This window comes from Canis aureus, chromosome 3 (genome assembly GCF_053574225.1).
Source record: "Canis aureus isolate CA01 chromosome 3, VMU_Caureus_v.1.0, whole genome shotgun sequence".
Taxonomy (NCBI): domain Eukaryota; kingdom Metazoa; phylum Chordata; class Mammalia; order Carnivora; family Canidae; genus Canis; species Canis aureus.
In genome coordinates, this window is record NC_135613.1 from 11,431,868 (window position 1) to 11,447,756 (window position 15,889).

The following is a 15,889-nucleotide window of genomic DNA, read 5'->3' on the forward strand; positions in this document are numbered from 1 at the left end:
TTCCCTTTATCCTGAAGTTTCAAACTTTTTCCTGCTAGCTCAATATTATTCATCTTAGAAATAATGACAGTTCACTCATTTAAAATTTGAAAGGTACAAAAGAATGTATGATTAAAACTCTGCTTTTTGTCCATGTCCATCCTTCCAGAGATATTTTATACATTTCTAGGCAATGGAAATGCCCCTCCACTGTAAAATACATACTGCATCACACTGTGTACATTGTCTACTTATTAATCTGTCTTGAAGATTAGCCCATGCCCTCATTCTTTTTTCCAGCTTTTTGACATACTCATGGTAATGTATAGTATTCCTTGATGTTTATGAATCATGATGATAGGAATCATAATTTATTAAACTGATGCCTTGTTAATGGACATTTCTTTCCAATCTTACTATGTATCTATTTTTTATTTTATTTTTTAAAATTTTAAGCAGGTTCCATACCTATTGTGAGGCTTGAACTCAGAACCCTGAGATCAAGAGTCACATGCTCTATTGACTAATCGACTCTATCATCTGCCTTCAGCTCAGGGCATGATCCCAGGATCCATAAGAAATGCACATGGAAACCATATTGAGATACTACTTTTTAACCTATTATATTAGCAAAGTTAGTCATAACAGTGCGAGGACATTAGTGATTGGATGTAAACTGACAAAAGCTGTAGTGAGAAAAGATCTGGACTATCTTAATTATAAATACACGTACCCTTTGACTCAGAAATTCCACTTTTAGGAACTTACACTACCTTTGTATTAATACATGTGCAAAATAATGGTTATTATTCAACTGGATTAATTTTTTAAAAGATTTTATTTCTTTATTCATGAGAGACGCACAGAGAAGGAGGCAGAGACACAGGCAGAGGGAGAAGCAGGCTCCCTGTGGGGAGCCTGATGTGGGACTCGATCCTGGGATCCCAGGATCATGACCTGAACCAAAGGCAGATGCTCAACCACTGAGCCACCCAGGTGCCCCCAGTTCAGTGATTTAAGTAAATTTACCTAGATGGGTTTGCATTTGTTTTATGAGGAGGTTGAAACCCATTTCATATGTTTGGATTATTTTTGTTTTCTTTGAACTCCCCATGTTTTTTGTCCATTTTTATATTGAGTTGTTGGTCTTTGAAAAACAATTTGTAGAATCCTGTTATATCTGTGAAATGAGTTGCAAATATTTTTTCCAAGTTTGTCATTTTTGACTTTGTTCACGGAATTTGGAGTAAAAGCATACGTTATTTTTTGTCTCTGTGGTTGTGTGAATATAAAAGCTAGACTGTTTACTGTGGTCTTAAAGCATATGCTAGATTTGTGGGTTAGCAATGTTTCAAGTGGGATTTTCAAGTAGCTTTAAGTGAGAAGGAAATAGTACTGATTTGAAGTTGTACTGTTTTTCTTCTGTAACTCACACCAGAGTTGTATTTTTAATGATTGATGCTCAAAAATAGATGCCTTCCCCTCGTATTTACTCATAACCCCATTGAACACCCCTTCATCCTTTTTAACATCTGAAAACTTTGATAATAATCTTTTTTTAATATAAGATTTTCTTTATTCATGACAGAGACAGAGAGGCACAGACACAGGCAAAGGGTGAAGCAGGTTCCACGCAGGGAACCCGATGCGGGACTTGATCCTGGGTCTCCAGGATCTTCGGCGGCGCTAAACTGCTGAGCCACCTGGGCTGCCCCTTTGATAATATTCTTAAAGATGAAACATGGTACTTTCTTAGCCTATTGCTGGTTACCGACACCTACCTGTAGAGTATGATGAGAGTTAATCCTTCAGTGGAGGGTGGTTTTCAAATGGTATTTCCAGTCTTTAGTCTTATATTTCCTCTCAGATTTGCCACCTTTATAAAGCAAATGTTTATTCTTGAAGCAAAGTCACTGTACCAATGGGGAATATTGAATTAATTTAGTGTTTGTCCTTTTAAATTGTGGTTTTTCTTTTTCTGTTTTACTTTTGGGCAAGTTTTAAGCAAGTATCACAAAAAGCAACAAATTGTACTCACTAGTCACTAATGACTTTTAGTGTGACTATCTTAAAACTTGGCTCTAAAAAATACAAAGTAATATTAATGCCTAAGAGTAAAGCCTGTCTTCTTATTAGTGTATCTTAATAACAAATTTTTGGTTACTCTTTTTGTGTAATGCCTACTTTTTTTGAAAGCATGATTCTATAAGGATGATAAAAATTTCAGTAATAACTGATTCTTAGAACTTTTTTTCACTGCTAAAATTCTCACTTATAGGATTATTAAATAGGAAGATTAAAAACCCTTTTGTTGAAAAAAGTAAGATTTTCTGATGGTATTTTAGTTCCTGATTTTCTCATTCACCTCAGCAGTGATTTTTCTGCTGACATTGTAAAAATGACTTTCTTCATCTTCTATTTCAGAAATTGTTCTTTAAAATTTAAATTGAATGCATAGAAGGAAGGGAAGGCTTGTTATATAATCTCTGTCAGTTTTAGAAGGCATTTCAGTTTCCCTTTTGGATATGGTTATTCTTGGAGGCTTCTTTGATTTCATGATAGTATAGTCATTCTGCTAACTTTAGGTGTTTTTAATGGAGATACATCGAGAGAGCAATTTTTAAATAGCTTGAAAAGTTTTATTTGTAAATTCTTTTACTTTCCTCAGTTTCATTTATGAACTTACAGGCAAATTCAGATGGAGAGTAGTCTCACGTGATTTTAGGCTATTGTACACGGGTCTGCATTTGAGCTCCTTTCCTTGGGATGGGGTGGTTCTAAATGGGAGCATAGTTTGCAAAATTCCTCTTAGAGAGTCTAACTTATGTACACCCTTTGAAAACAATTGCTATTGAGGGGACATTTGGCCTTTTCCATGTTAGTCAAGATGGAATGATAAAGTATATCAAAATGATTGTGATCAGGAAAGGCTAAGTAGAGAGACTGTTTAACTACAAAGAGTCTTGAGGTCTGAGGATTTTTATCAATTATGTAAAGAAAAAAATCATATAAAACATTTTAGGTTAATTCCACTCCTGAAATTTCCTTTGGCTTTTTTCTCTGTATTTTTATTCCTCATATCCTAAAGTCTTACTTTCCCTACTATTTGATGCAAGCCCTAAATGTAACACTTTCCACATTAAAGTTAGTTGTTGTCTGTCTCTGCTTTTCAGTTGTATATTCCTGATGTCTAAGATAGTGTTTGGCAGTTTGAAGGATTTCCAATTATGAGTTTTTTATTCAAAATAGGAAACAGACCTTAAATATACACATAAGTTAGGTGTTCATTTAGTACAACCTGAGGATTAAATTAAGAATTGAGTTATATTTGATTATAATACTTTACTAGTTAATATTTATTTCAATCTGTGGAAGTAAGGTAAATTTCACAGATTATTTTGGATAGCATATATCACAGGACCTTAATGAGATGGTAATTCTGGAACTTGGTTATCTATTATTAAGGTATCTAAAGATTTTAGTTATTTGCCTTTTATTTAGGCAATTTGGTAACTACTTATTTTAGCCATCCACTGACTCTGGGTTAAAAACACTGTTTTCCGGATTGTGGTAGCAATTTCTTTCTTTTCTTTTTTTTTTTAATTTGCAGTTGGAGTGCCTCAAGCTTATCGCCTCTCAAAAATTCACAGACAAACGCATTGGTTATTTAGGGGCAATGCTGCTGTTAGATGAAAGACAAGATGTCCATCTTCTTATGACCAACTGTATCAAGAAGTAAGTCTTACCTTTCCTTCTTTTAATGACTACTTTGTGCTTTTAAAGTTTTCTAATGACATCAAGGCTTCTATTGATTTTATTTACTATCTAGAATATATTTGAATTGCTCTTATTTATATGTAAAGAGGATAAGCAAAGGATTAAAATTTCTGTAGGGGAATATTTATTATTATTATTTTTAAGATTTTATTTATTTATTCATGAGAGAGCCACACACACACACAGAGGCACAGACATAGGCAGAAGCAGGCCCCATGCAGGGAGCCTGACGTGGGACTTGATCCTGGGTCTCCAGGATCACACCCTGTGCTGAAGGCGGCGCTAAACTGCTGAGCCTCCCAGGCTGCCCTTATTATTATTTTTTAAAATTTTATTTATTAGAGAGCAAGCACAGGGTGGCTGGGGGCAGGGAAATAATATCTCAAGTAGACTTCATGCGCTGAGTGCAGATCCTGACACAGGGCTCCATCCTACCACCTGGAGATCATAACCAAAGCCAAAATCAAGAGTTGGATGCTTAGCTGACTGAGCCACCCAGGTGCACCTGTAGGGAATAATTTAATTAAACAAAGGCATTGCTGTACATCTTCAATCATAGGAACATAGTTTAGTAATGAAACAAGAATTTGGGCCAACATAGAATAATAGAAAAAGCATTGGTATATCAGAGCTTTCTTATATTTCCAGGACCTTGAATACTATAAGGTCCTTTAATACCATTTTATTAAAATGTTACATTTATTAAAGAATGACCAGTGTATGTTCTGAGTAAATACCATTGAAAGGGGGCAGCCTGGGTGGCTCAGTCAGCTAAGCATCCAACTTAGGAGTTTAGCACCTGTCTTCCACCCGGAGCATGATTCTGGAGACCTAGGATCAAGTCCCACGTCGGGCTCCCTGCATGGAATGGAGCCTGCTTCTCCCTCTGCCTGTGTCTCTGTCTCTCTCTCTGTATGTTTCATGAATGGATGAATAAAATCTTAAGAAAAAAAAAAATACCATTGAAAGGTAGAAGGAGAGGTCTTGCCTGTCAGTGGTCCAATTCAAGATTTCAGTTGCACGAAATTATACCTAGCCCTGTGAATTTTTGTGTCTTTTTTCCTCTCATGGGTACTTTACTAGTCCAGTCATGTTTGTTGAACTTACAAATTGAGGAATGCTTGCTGTATGGAGGAGTAGCCAAACAGGGAATTAGTTCTAGCATCCTTCTTCCAGCAAATGTCTATTAGAAAGTTATGGAAGTTCTGATGGCCTTACTGGTTAAAAGTACTTTATGGTTTTATGATTTTGGTGTGTCTGTTGATTTCCTCTCCTTTGTAGATTTCTTTTTCGTTTGCACTATTTATTTGTTTGACAAAGTAGAAGCAGGGAATATAGGTGATCACATTTGTAGTTATTGAAGTCTTACACTTTTCTGTGGTCAATAATGTTCTACTTTAAAAATTTTCCAATGGATAATGGAAAATTCCAAAATGAGAATTACGATTTGGTTGTAAATGTAGTGTGTGTCATGTAAATACATTGAATCTATAAACTTAATTTTGGGAAAATTTTATTTTATGGCTTTGATATAAATACTAATGAAAATACTAAGTTGATTTGCTTATTCAATAAATATTATTGTATACCTATTATTATTGTATTCCTTCTAACAGCCAGGAGCTGTTAGAAGCTCTAAGGAGGGAGAATGAAAAAAAAATGGGCAGAGATCCTTGGTATCGTAGAGGTTACATTTTACATGTTCAGCATGACTCTTTTATACATTTACTCTGGCTAGGCCTTTGAGAGTTATTTTAATTTTTTTCTTGCATGCTCTGTTGCCCTCATTACTTCAGCCTTCAATCACATGCTGATGATTTGGCAGTTCTGCCTTACAGCAGGTTCATATTAAAGAGTTAATACCAAACTCAAGTATAGGTTTGTAGCTTGATAAAAATTGAAGAATGAGGTACACAGGCAAAGAAGAAATCTTTGTTTGGAATTTTTAAAAAAGATTTTATTTATTAGAGAGCACGAGAAGGCAGAGGGAAGGAAAGGGACAAGCAGACTACTGGTTGAGCAGGGAGCCCGACTCAACGTTTGACCCCAGTTGGTATCATGACATGATCCAAGGGAAGACACCTAACTGACTGAGCCACCCAGGCACCCCTTTGTTTTGAATTTTAATGAGACCTAGCCAGACCCCAAATGAACTTTTTGAGAGAGAACTAATAGTTGGGAAATGATCTGCACTTTAGTCCAAGCTCCAGTTAATCATTTAGTTTTGTTTTTTGTTTTTGTTTTTTAGTTTTGTTTTTAAAAATTATGTATTTTTAAACATTTTATTTATTTATTCATGAGGGACACACAGAGAGGCAGAGACACAGGCAGAGAGAAGCAGGCTCCATGCAGGGAGCCTAAGATGGGACTCGATCCCGGGAATTCCAGGATCATGCCCCGAGCTGAAGGCAGACATTTAACTGCTGAGCCTCCCAGGTGTCCCTTAAAAAAAATTTGTTAACAAATGGGTTTCTTTGTTTTGTAAGGGTTTTTTGTTCAGTGTTTTTTGTTTTTGTTTGTGTGTGTGTGTTTGCTTTTTGTTTGTATTATAAGGCATCATAGTATACCAGCAGTTTTTATGTTAATGAACGTTTCCCTCATTGTTCATTGGCCTAGAAAAGCTCCAAGTGATTAAAGATCTTGGAATCTTTAAAAATTGGATACGATATTTTAAGAACCTGTATTAATGCAAACTTTTTTTTTTTTTTTTTTTTTTTTAGAGAGAGAGAGAGGCAGAGACACAGGCAGAGGGAGAAGCAGGCTCCATGCAGGGAGCCCAATGTTGGACTCGATCCTGGGTCTCCAGGACCATGCCCTGGGCTGAAGGCGGTGCCAAACCACTGAGCCACCCGGGCTGCCCAAACATTCATAATCATTGAAAAGAATGAATGATGGGATCCCTGGGTGGCGCAGCGGTTTGGCGCCGGCCTTTGGCCCAGGGCGCGATCCTGGAGGCCCGGGATCGAATCCCACGTCGGGCTCGGTGCATGGAGCCTGCTTCTCCCTCTGCCTGTGTCTCTGCCTCTCTCTCTCTCTCTCTCTCTCTCTCTCTGTGACTATCATAAATAAATAAAAATTAAAAAAAAAATGAATGAAAAGTCAGCTCTAAGGCACACGTGGTGGCTCGGAGGTTGAGCATCTATCTGCCTTTGGCTCAGGGTGTGGTCCCAGTCCTGGGATCGAGTCCCACACTGGGCTCTCTGCAAGGAGCCTGCCTCTTCCTCTGTCTATGTCTCTGCCTCTTTCTGTGTGTCATGAATAAACAAATAAAATCTTAGAAAAAAAAAAAAAGAGTCAGCTAAATATCTTGGTAACTGGGAGCCTAAAATGATAAAGTCATAGTTAAGACTTAAACATTTTTACCAGAAGAAAACTTTTTTTTTTTTTTTTTTTTTTTTGAGAGAAAGAAAGAGCAAGTAGGGGTCGGGATAGGGTGCAGAGGGGTAGAGGGAGAGGGAGTAAGAATCTTAAGCAGGCTCCATGCCAGGCTCGGAACTGACTTGGAGCTTGATCTCATGAGCCTGAGATTCATGACCTGAGTCAAAATTAAGAGTTGGACACTTAACTGACTGAGTCACCCAGGGACCCCTGACCAGTAATTTTTGCCTTCAAAATTCAAATTCTTACAAAGTAGCAAACCTGGCTAATTTATGCTTTACTTTCTTTTCCTTTATTTGTTCAGGGAAGATTAAAACTTTATTATTTCATTTAAAATGATCAGTAACAGGGGATCCCTGGGTGGCGCAGCGGTTTGGTGCCTGCCTTTGGCCCAGGGCGCGATCCTGGAGACTCGGGATCAAATCCCATGTCAGGCTCCCGGTGCATGGAGCCTGCTTCTCCCTCTGCCTGTGTCTCTGCCTGTCTCTCTCTCTCTCTCTCTCTCTCTGTGTGACTATCATAAATAAATAAAAATTAAAAAAAAATAAAATGATCAGTAATAAACACCTTACATGGTAACATCAGTAATGTTTTTTAATGAAAAAATATTTTCCAGGGATGCCTGAGTGGCATCTGCCTTTGGCTCATGTTGTGGTCCTGGAGTTCTGGGATTAGTCCCGCATTGGGTTCCCTTTGGGGAGCCTGCTTCTCCCTCTACCTATGTCTCTGCCTTTTTCTCTGTGTCTCCCATGAATAAATAAAATCTTAAAAAAAAAAATTTCCAAAACAAAAACTATTCAAATGAGACAAATAGTATTATCTCACATTTTTGTAAGTCTTTTATACATCTGGCCTAGTGGAAGATAGCTAGATATCATATTTGCCTCTGCTTTCTTTTTCTTTATATTTTTTAAGTCAAGGTCACTGTTAATTTTTTTTTTTTAAAGATTTTATTTATTTATTCATGACAGAGAGAGAGAGAAAGAGAGAGAGAGGCAGAGACACAGGCAGGGGGAGAAGTGGGTTCCATGCAGGGAGCCCGACGTGGGACTCGATCCTGGGTCTCTAGGATCACGCCCTGAGCCAAAGGCGGCGCTAAACTGCTGAGCCACTGGGGCTGCCCTGCCTCTGCTTTCAATATCTTGTGGACTTTAATAGCCTTTCAAATAACTGGATATTCTTCTTTGATACTATACCAAAACTCCATAAGTGGTAGTTTCTTAAGGATTAGTTACAATGTAGAATTTCAAACTGTATCAGTGAAGTTTGGTACTTTGTTATATTAAAACCCATTGTTCTGTTTCACACTTTGAATGGATCTTTTACTCATGTATAGGTTTATAACACCATGGCTAAGTCATTTGGAAAAAATTGGCTCATGAATTAAAGTATTGGTAGACTGTGAATTTCATTATGGCAATACAAATTTTCCAAAATTCTCTTACTTCAAAGCTTGGATTTCATCATTGGCAACAAATATTGTTGGTTTTTGCTCTTGAAGTGAAGGCTAAACTTGACTCTTTTTCCAGAAGATGTCTATCAGATACCCAAATCTTAATAATTATAGTTGTCTGTCAGTTACTTTTCATTTAAAAAGCATACACATTTGAAAAGTTCATAGTTTAGTTTGCAAGTGCACAAGTACTTTTCTCTCAGATCATCACTTGAGGATGCAGAAGTTCTTTATGCATGCTTCCTATTTGGTCACATAATATTAAACAGTATACATTTGAGTCAGGATTTAATAAAACTAATCTTTTTTGCTGCTTTGTCACAGACAGTCTTAAGTGAAACAAATAGACACATTCCTTTCCTCTTTTCTTTTCTCTCTCTCCTTCCTTTCTTTCCTTTCTTCTCTTCCTTCCATCCTCTGTGCTTGTGTGGTAGTGAATACAATGACTACTAGTATAGTTTAGTGCCATTATTCTGGTTTGTAATGTAATTTTTTGTAATTTTTCCCACCACTGCTTTTGCATCATTAGTGCAATTGTCAGTACATTTGGCAAATAATGAGTTAGTATTATGAAAATGGTTTGGCTCTCCTGGACCCCATGAAGCTGTCTTAGGGCTTCCAGAGATCCTTAGCCACTGAAATCCTTAAGGACCATTAACTAAAGGATACTAAAATGCTCTTAAAGCTGATAGAAGTAGCATAACTCATACAATAATTTACTCTCTGAATAGTAAAAGTTGATTATAATATGTAATGAATTTACTAGTTCAAGCTTTTAATATTTCAGCTTTTCTGAAGGTATATTTCCTGGCTGATTTGTTAAATAATTTTATACAGTAATCAATGTCTGTTAGAAATAGAACCTTGTATATCTGTATTACCAGATACAGGGCCTCACTAAATATCTAGCATAGTTTGTTAAAGATGATTTAATTAGCGAGTTTTTTGTTTTTTTTTTAAGATTTTATTATTCATGAGAGACACAGAGAGAGAGAGAGAGGCAGAGACACAGACAGAGGGAGAAGCAGACTCCATGCAAGGAGCCTGATGTGGGACTCGATCCCCGGTCCCCAGGATCACACCCCGGGCCAAAGGCTGCGCTAAACCGCTGAGCCACCTGGGCAGCCCAGCCAATTTTTTTCTAGTTAATAATATTTTACTCTTGATTACAAAAAATAAAAGTGTAAAAATTAATACATCAAGGTTAATACTATACCATAAGGTTAGAGGTTTCAGAGTATTTCTGTTATGATATTTAAGTCTTCTTAAATGCTCTCCCTAGTAGTGGGGACCGTGTTTTCTGAATTTTTTTTTTTTTAAGATTTGGTTCATGTATACATATAGTCGGTTTTTTTGGTAGTTAGTAGTGGAGCTTTTATTTTTTTTTTTAAGATTTTATTTATTTTTTTCTGTGAGAGGCACAGTGAGGCAGAGACATAGGCAGAGGGAGAAGCAGGCTCCATGCAGGGAAGTCTGATGCAGGGTTTGATATTACAACCCTGAGATCATGACATGAAACAAAATCAAGAGTCAGGTGCTTAACTTACTGAGCCATCCAGGCACCCCCACGGATCTTTTAAACATACAATATACAGTTGTGTTTCGCGTTTCTGTCTTTGTTGATTTTCACTTTCAGTGGTTTGCTGAATATTCTGGAGGTAGCTAGTTCGTTCTTTTCTTTTCTTTTCTTTTCTTTCTTTTCTTTCTTTCTTTCTTTCTTTCTTTCTTTCTTTCTTTCTTTCTTTCTTTCTTTCTTTCATTTTTGGTAGCTAGTTTTCAACAGATAACATGCTGTTTAATTTCTCTTTGGTATTTGGAAACATGGAGTTATAAGCCTGTAGGAGGCACTGCCAGTCAGTTCACTGTATTGGTGATTTGTAATTAAGTTAAACATGTTTTTGCAAAATAATCCTATTCATTATTTTCTTTACTGGGAAAATTGTGAATCACTCAGAGCTACCTCATTAGATTGTGAAGCTTCTTTATGCTGAGCACCAGGCAAAGCATATTCATTTCTACCTTTTTCCTTTCTTTTGCAGTGATCTTAATCATAGCACGCAATATGTACAGGGGTTAGCACTTTGTACCCTCGGCTGCATGGGCTCTTCAGAGATGTGCAGAGATCTTGCAGGAGAGGTAGAGAAACTCCTGAAAACCTCCAATTCTTACTTAAGAAAAAAGGTAATGAAACCAAATGTCTGCATTTGGATTAGGGAATAATATGGAGATGAGGCAAATTTTCTTTGTTTGTTTTTTTTTTTTTGAGGCAAAATTATTTTTGAGAGGTCTGGTGATATAACCTATCTTTCTCTGCAGTAAATATATTCTAAATAATTATATATGAATCAAGTGTTTACAAATCAAAATCTATTTTTATACTAATTTTGGAGGTGGGTTTTTTTAATTGGTGATTAACTTCAGTTGATAATTGTGAACACTTTAATTCTTCTCTTCATTCCTCTTTTTTTTTTCCAAGGAAATGATTTATAAACAAGCAAATGTTACTGAATTTCCTAGATACTTGATTACTTCCTAATTTATCAGATTCTAAATAGTATTAAAGTGATAACAGAATTTTAAGAATTTACTTTTTTTCTAATTAGTGCCTATGTCTCTGTATTAGTGCCTTTGAATCTCTGGAAGTGCAGTTCCATTGGGACCTAGATAATTATTAGAGAATGATCTAGAATACACTTTCTAAATTGATGTATTTAAATGGAATAGTAATAGAATACAATGATCTTGCTCTCTTATGCTTTTATATGTCGATAGAAACATTTTTTTGTTTTTGAAAGTTGTTCTTGAACCCTGTAATCTCTGTAAACAAGAGGTGTAAAATATAGAACTCTGAAGAAGTGAACACTTACTATTGCCTGGCTGATACTCACTGTGCCTCCACATTAATGGTGTGAGATGAGATGTTGCAAGGGCCATGCTTTTTTCCAGGATCATGGACTGTTAATGATGATTGTAAACCACAGCTAGTGCTTTCTCTTAAAGAATCAGTGGGCTGCTCTTGTTCAGAAAGTACATTATTTCATTAAATAAAACATTTTTGTGGATTGGAAAAAAAAATTTTCCCACAAATATAACTAGGGGAGAATTAGCTGAAATATTTTCTTGTTACTATATCTAAAGTTTTGTGGTATATAACTCCAGCAAATAGTAATTAAACTAATTTTTGGCCGGCATAATCAAAATCCGTCTTTGTACCTTTCTTTCCAGTGAACAAACCAAAACCATCCTTTTCTTTAGTAGAGACTATCTAATTATCAAATGATTTTCTTGATAGCAAAGAATGAATTGGGGAAGATATAGATATTATTAAAAGTAACAGCAGTAATATGTCATTCAATTGCATGGTGTTTTTATGAAACCTTTTGGTCATCTTAGAAGAATGAGTATCACAGATTAAGTCTATTTTTTACTGTGCGAAACTCCACATAAGTTATATTTAATTTGTTAGATAAATTCATATTAACCATAGTCTAGTCTAGGAACTTTTTGTCCACTTATTTAGTGGATTTATGAGCAAAGGGACAGGTGAGCTAAAAGTTCTCATTCATGAAATAGTATAAATTGGAAAGCCTTAACCAGTTAATATATAATAAATCTGATGTCTAACTTCATTCTTCTTTATTCTTTTAGTAGGTGAACTAGATGATAAGGTTTTTTGTTGGTGTTTTTTATAAGATTACTTGCCCTGACTTAATTGAAATAAATCTTTTGTCCTTTTTATTTTTTTTATAGGCAGCACTATGTGCTGTTCATGTCATCAGGAAGGTTCCTGAACTTATGGAGATGTTTTTACCAGCAACAAAAAATTTATTGAATGAAAAGAACCATGGTAATGTGATTTGGATGCACTTGTGAAGTATTAAGGGAAAAGAGGCTCAGGCAGTGTTGGCCTTCTATTTCAGTGCAGTGGACTTGCCTTTTTACTGTGCTTAGGCTTTTCCAGGAAGGGCTGATGGGTCAAATCTTTGTTTTCTCATATCCTATTTTTATAATTAGAGATTGATTCCTTCATAGTAAACTCAGTTTTCATTTTCGGTCCTCTTTTACTATATTAAAAATACTGTGTTAAGTTGCTAATATTCATTGTAACTAATAAGTGATCCCAGCCTTGATTTCCATATGTAAAACACTTTGATTTCCTGGCTGTTTTATAATAGAAGAAAACGTTATTTTTTAATTGCATTGTAGGAGTATAAGATTGATGAAAATCCTTTGGGTTACTTGTAATAGGAATTGATAATGGGCACTCAGATATTTATATAAAATGAGAGAAATTAAATGGAACATGGCTGTCCTTTCCCAAACATTTTATTATTATTATTTTTTAAAGATTTTCTTTATTTATTAGAGAGCAGGAGAGAGAGTATGAGTCAGGGGGAGGGGCAGAGTGAGAGGGAAAAGCATACTCCTTGCTGAGCAGGGAGTCTGACAGGGGCTCTATCCCAGGACCCTGAGATCCTGTCCTGAGCCAAAGGTAGATATTTCACTGACTGAGCCACCCGACACCCCTCAAAACATTTTATTCTTATTTTGAAGTTAGTGAAACAAGTTAGTGAAAAGAAAATGCATGTGTCCTACTAAATGCTAAGAGAAAAAAATAGTAAGGTATATATAATTTGATTAATTCAGTCCTGTGCCTAGAAGGCTCAGAATAAACTTGTTGAACAAATAAATGGTTAGGGTACTTATTATTAGTGGAGACTATTGTGAGATCCTTTTTACTCACCCTGGAACAAGCATATTCACTTTGTAATCCATAATTACCTTGGAGTTTTGATTGATTTTATCTGGAAATTTAAAATCTTATTAAGATTTTTGCTTTTTAAGTGATCAGATCTCAGCTAATAGCTTATTAAATGTGGGCCAGATGATACCTAGCTTATAGGGACTGTGAGCATGTCTTTATGGATATTCTCTAATGGAGAGACACTTGTGTTGGTTTTCATTTTTTAGCAGTTATGCTCACATAATTGTTAAAAATATTCTGATTTGATTGACTTGACCAGTATTAAATCAGGCATCTATTAAATACTTCCTTTGTATTCGCCTCAATGCTTAGCTTCTTTGGGAATTAAAAAAAGTAGCAATTATCCTTTTGGAATTGACCTTCAGAACTCAAAGCCTTGTTCTATGAAGTTGAATAATATATAGCCTCATTTTTAGTTTTTGTTTGCTCTTTTATTTCAGGTGTCCTTCACACATCTGTAGTCCTCCTCACAGAAATGTGTGAACGAAGCCCAGACATGCTTGCACATTTCAGAAAGGTAGGTATCATTCTGTATGCCTTTCTTGATTGAAAAATGATTTTTCTGAAAAGTATATGATTTTCCTCACTTATGAATTTTCTTTTGAAAAGAAGTTACAGAGCTGAATAAAGGACTTGACCAGCCCTGCTGTGTGGTAGGGCTGGAAGCCAGGTTTAGGCATATAAGAACTGGCAGTAATACAGTTGTTTTCCCTTTCATAATAGAAGTCTTCTCTCAGTGTTGGCAGACCTACCAAGCTCTCCTGTCCTTTATCTGCTGTTTTTACGCTGAAGTCAGGAAATGTAACCTGAGGTCAAATTACAAACAGGAATTGTGTGTGTGGGTGTGTGTGTGTGTTTAAAGGCAGGTTTTTTTTTTTTTTTTTTTTTTTTAAAGGTGAAAACTGCAAAGTGAAATTTGTTTTTTGTTTTTTTGTGTTTTTTTTTTTGGTTTTTTTTTTTGTTTTTTTGTGTTTTTTTTAAAGATTTTATTTATTTATTCATGATAGTTACACAGAGAGAGACAGAGAGGCAGAGACACAGGCAGAGGGAGAAGCAGGCTCCATGCAGGGAGCCCGATGTGGGACTTGATCCCAGGTCTCGAGGATCATGCTCTGGGCTGAAGGCGGCGCTAAACCGCTGAGCCACCCAGGCTTCCCGTGCAAAGTGAAATTTGACATTACTTTTATATAACACAGGGTCACTCTCTGTTCATTTTAGGCTGTTGACTAGTGATGGAAGTCTGGCTCTTCCAAGTTTCCTCTTCCCTTTTTTTACAGCATTATAAAATGGAAATTTTTGTTTTTTTCACTGGCTTTTGAAGACAGTAGTAAGGAGGCCTGGGAAAGACTGTACTTTGGGTAGTGACATGCATTTAATTCCTTTTATGCTGATCACTCAGTAAATGGGGATTACTTTGTATTTGAGATCTAATGAGGTTCTAAAAGCAGTTCTTTTTTGGCTTTTTTTCCCCCCTTAGATGTTCATGTCTTTATTAAATTATTGTAAAATAGTATGAGGCCTGTATCTGTCCCTAATGCTTGCTTTGTATGTTTTGTTCCTGTTGTCTGTTTGGAATCCTGCTGTATGTTAGAATGAAAAGGTAAGAATTAACCCTCTTTTAGATGGTGCATGCTGGCATTAGGTCCTTAGTAGCTTTTGTGCATCCATCCACAAATGTGGCTTTTAAAAATATACTAATGCTGAAGCTGTGCTTAATACTATGAGTTATTTGTTCAAGCATTTTTGGCTAACTCCCTAGTCCAGTTTTTTGTCTTGTCACTTCTCACTCCAAAGTCAGCCTTGGATTTCAGTTGCAGCCTTTCCTGAATTCTAAGCCTCCTTCTCTGCCTTTTCTTCATCTTCACTTGAGAAACTTTGAACAGTTTCCCAGTGTCTTTGGTGATGGCAATTCCAGATCAGTTTGGAGCCTTGGCACAAAACTCTGCTTCTTTTTGAAGTAGATATTTTAGAGCCATGTGTGGGTAACCTCATACTTTATAAAAAGCTCTGTATGTACTTCTGATCCCTCAGTTCAGACTTAGAGCTTTTATTTCCCCCTTACCTACACTTAATCTGCCTGGAAATTTTGAAATACGAAAAGGATCTTGAGGTAGAGTGGGTGGGCATCAACTGATTTTCATGGCTGCAGCCTTTCCCTTTGTCCTCTTATTTTGTTTGTCTTGTCATCAGTTTTAGTAACTTGCATTTTTGTCTGAAAAATAAAGCTGGGTTCCAAGAATTTGTATGCTAAGCATTTAGACATTTGTGCTTTTTGTCCCAGGGCAACTTTATGTGGTGTGCTGGTCTTTTGTCAGTGAATAAAAAAACTTCCAAAATTTAATAGCCCAAGGAAAAAAGACTTCTCCAAGAAATCAGATTAAACAAATAATTAGGGATATGTGTAATACAAAAAAGTAGACCTTTGGGAAGTATGGAGAGTGAGCCACTATTTGTGAAGAGCTTTGTAACTAGGTGGTCCAGGCTTTATTACATTGTAAAGGAGTTTGCAAATTTATACTATTCTTACCTCTAATATA

At 36.1% G+C, this 15,889-nt stretch overlaps 1 protein-coding gene across 1 annotated transcript in view; it reads left to right on the plus strand.

Moving 5' to 3' along the window:
* The window catches only part of AP1G1 (adaptor related protein complex 1 subunit gamma 1), a 79,223-nt gene that overhangs the window by 31,824 nt on the left and 31,510 nt on the right, over window positions 1-15,889 (plus strand). The window contains exons 3-6 of the mRNA XM_077889578.1: window positions 3,590-3,714; window positions 10,627-10,768; window positions 12,338-12,434; window positions 13,793-13,869. Coding sequence (XP_077745704.1) covers window positions 3,590-3,714; window positions 10,627-10,768; window positions 12,338-12,434; window positions 13,793-13,869 — 441 coding nt within the window. The remainder of the gene's footprint in view (window positions 1-3,589; window positions 3,715-10,626; window positions 10,769-12,337; window positions 12,435-13,792; window positions 13,870-15,889) is intronic.